At 45.3% G+C, this 3,449-nt stretch overlaps 1 protein-coding gene across 1 annotated transcript in view; it reads left to right on the top strand.

Annotated features, from left to right (window-relative positions):
* The window catches only part of cav1 (caveolin 1), a 6,942-nt gene extending 4,501 nt beyond the window's left edge, over positions 1 to 2,441 (top strand). Inside the window, exon 3 of the mRNA XM_084450946.1 lies at positions 534 to 2,441. Within this exon, the coding sequence (XP_084307072.1) occupies positions 534 to 875 (342 nt within the window). The 3' untranslated portion in view covers positions 876 to 2,441. The remainder of the gene's footprint in view (positions 1 to 533) is intronic.
* Positions 2,442 to 3,449: the final 1,008 nt, after the last annotated feature.

The following is a 3,449-nucleotide window of genomic DNA, read 5'->3' as shown; positions in this document are numbered from 1 at the left end:
CAGAACTGTGAGTCACACTGCCTTGGCTTTCTCTCCCCTGCTCTGCGTCAGCCCTGTCTGACTGGAATGTGGTGAGATGGTTTGGGAGGGTGGAGAGGAGAGGGAGATATACATGGTACCATGCCCGTGGTGTGTGTGACATGTTCTTTTCAGTGTGTTTAATTTGCCTTCAATTTGAGTGTTCTATGTAATTTTGCATTGATTTTATTTTTCAGTCTTAAACAAAGGCACTGGTTTGCATTTCAAAGGAAATAAATAGTACATATTAATTTCTCATTTGAGCTCTTAAACGACAGGGCGGATATTGAGCTATATGTCGTTATTCAGTTACCTCAGCAAAAGCAGCTCTGATACTGCAGATACTGTTCATGTTGGAAAAACAGTTTGATTTTTAGTTTTCAATTCCAACAAAGCTGACTGCTCATTGACCACACTGCTATCGGGCTTTTCCAGAACCCAACAAACACTGATGCTTCAATGTCGTTCTGTAAAGCCTCTCTGGTTTGCTGACCCTCTCCCCCTTCCTTGGCCAGGTGGACTTCGAGGACGTGATCGCCGAGCCGGCCGGCACCTACAGTTTCGACGGCGTGTGGAAGGCCAGCTTCACCACCTTCACCGTGACCAAGTACTGGTGCTACCGCCTGCTGACCGCCCTGGTGGGCATCCCCCTGGCGCTGGTCTGGGGCATCTTCTTCGCCATCCTCTCCTTCCTGCACATCTGGGCAGTGGTGCCGTGCGTCAAGAGCTACCTGATCGAGATCCACTGCGTCAGCCGGGTCTACTCCATCTGCGTGCACACCTTCTGCGACCCGCTGTTCGAGGCCATGGGCAAGTGCTTCAGCAGCATCCGCATCAGCGCCACCAAGGAGGTGTAGAGGAGGCGCAGGAGGAGGAGGAGGAGGAGGAAACGGAACGGGAGGAAGGTCGGGGAGAGGTGCCAAACCAATATACAGGTTGATAGAGAAGAAAAAAAATCACCAGAAGAAGAAGATAAGGCGAGACGTCGCCAGTGTTGAGCCCCGAAGGTCGGAGGTCGAAGGGGGGCGGGGTCATGAGAGCCCCTGGCCCCGCCCCGCTCTCTCCAATTCCAACGGTGGTTTCTCTCTCTCTCTCTCTCCAGTGCTGGTTTAACCAATGGGGGCACGGAATTACACATGGGAACACCATTCCTTTGGGTTTTTGTTGTTGTTGTTTTGATCTGTTCCCTCATTTGTTTATGTTATGTTTATCACTGCAGGAGTGTGGCACTAGCCCCCTATTGATTTTCTGCCTGCTGGAATCGCCCTACACCATTTTTTTTTTTTCATCAAGTCCTTTCGATTGTTTTGAAACGTCCTGTGATCCTCTCTCTAACCATAGTTTGTTAAATGGGGGCGGGCGCCGTTTGATGTGGCTGTCCTTTCCGGAGCTCACTGTGTTTTGTGTTTTTGGGGCTTTCTTGTGGGCGGGGCGGGGGTTAGGGGGAGGGGCGGGGTGAGTGACCCTTCTGCTGTGGAGAGAGCTGACCAATTCCTCCTGACGCAGCAAAAAAAACGAAGCCCGAAGCCAAACCTCCCAACGCCCCTCCCCCTCAGTCCCCCAGCACCAACACTCCTGCCTGCCTTCCTGTCTAACACACTGAACCTGCCCTTGTTCTGCATGCTCCGCCCCCACCCCAGCCCCGCCCACCGAGCCAACACACTGTCCGCCTGGGCAGCCGCGAAGCTAGGATGACAGCTTTGCTGGACCGCCATCGCGCAACATAGTAATACTCTCTCTCTCTCTCTCTCTACATCAACTTCTGCTCTGTTTCCACTTACAGCAAGAGAACCTAAATGTACTTCAGTCAAGTCTTTGATAGTCTTCATGCTAATCATTTACATGTGACGGAGAATGTCATAGCCTTTGAATCTCAATGAAATATCACTTGAACTTTGATATAAATATATATATATATTACACCTTAGATATCTTTGACCATTTGAGGCCTTTTCCTCCTCAGCGAGGCTTGGAGCTTGAACGTAAACGCACATTGCTGTAGTAGTTTTAAACACATGCTTTTTTTTCAACACTCTCTGAATATGAAGAACATTGTTTTGGAATTTGTTATTCAATTCTGTGTCTAAAGGCCGTGCCGATATATATGTGCATCAAGTGGGTTTCATCATCCTTTCATTTTATTTTCATGATGGTTCTCAAGTTTTGGTCTCTCCCTGACTAGTTTATTCTACTGTAGACACATGCTGGCAGGGAAGAGCGTCAAACTGATGTCTCCAACCCCAGAGACTGCTGGTTGTTATGGTTATATTTTCACATGAAACTCACTTTGACTCGGTCACCTTTTGTCTATCTGCTGTCTTTGAGGATGGTAAAATAGCACATTGTTGCTTGAATGAGTTTATTTACAACTCAAAAGGTCATATTTTTTATATAAAATGAGTTTTCTTTCCCTGCTTTTACTGTAGCCCACAATCTCACACCACGCTGTGCACATTAAAATGTAATATAATCCAGTCTACATCTCTTATTGTCTTTGTCTGCAATCAGTCTTGGTTTTTTTTCTCAGAAAGGTACTTCAGTATAGGCTACAAAAACATATGGGAAACAACCTGCAATGTTTTATTTTGATCCCAATTAGTCCTACAGTAGTTCTGTGGGTAAGCCAACCATAATAAGCAACAGAGCTACCCAGACCCTCTGCAATATAAAATAATAATAAACCAAATGAAAGTTTCAGGCTAGAATGTAAAGCCTGGAAATAGAAATACTATTAGAAATAGGGAAAGTGATGTACTGAGGAAATTAAATTTGAATTTGCACCCCAGCATTCATTGTGTGCACTGTTATAGTCAATTAAAATGCGTTCTAGCCCAGCCTACAGATGCAAAGGACTAGGCTTCCTCCAACTGTACAAATCTACACTGGAGCTCATAGGGAACAGGCAAATGTTGCACATCCAAGCTTTGTTCCACAACTTATCTAAGGTAGCCTAAATAGGCCTGCTGTAGGTCTACACTAAACTTTGCAACTAAAATAAAGAATAGGCATGGCTAATTAGCATACGCCATAAGAACATAGCCTTCCTGTGAAATCCTGGGTTCTGGACTGATCCCATTTCCCCTACTTAGACTAGAGCTGCTATCCTGTGATAGAGCATCTGTGGGTGACTGTATCAATCTTGATAGACCCTTCTGATGGGAACACTTCTCCATGGTAACAAACAAACAAACAAACAGCTGAATGATAGGCTACATATTCATATTGTTCCGCCATGACTCATGATCACATATTTCAGTCTTGGTTTGTAGCCTAGAGCAAAAGTACCTCAATGAATCCACTGAAAACAGTCTATGACTACCAAACATATTGACCCTCATGCAGGTCATCCCTTTTCTAGTTGAATGTCCTTTTGTTTCTTAATAATCTTATTGACCTTAATGTCAAAATGCCTTAAAATTAATTACAAGTCA

The sequence above is a fragment of the Borostomias antarcticus genome (genome assembly GCF_949987555.1).
Source record: "Borostomias antarcticus genome assembly, chromosome: 16".
Lineage (NCBI taxonomy): Eukaryota > Metazoa > Chordata > Actinopteri > Stomiiformes > Stomiidae > Borostomias > Borostomias antarcticus.
The sequence above is the reverse complement of the archived record's forward strand: the minus strand, read 5'-3'. Positions and strand labels throughout refer to the sequence as shown.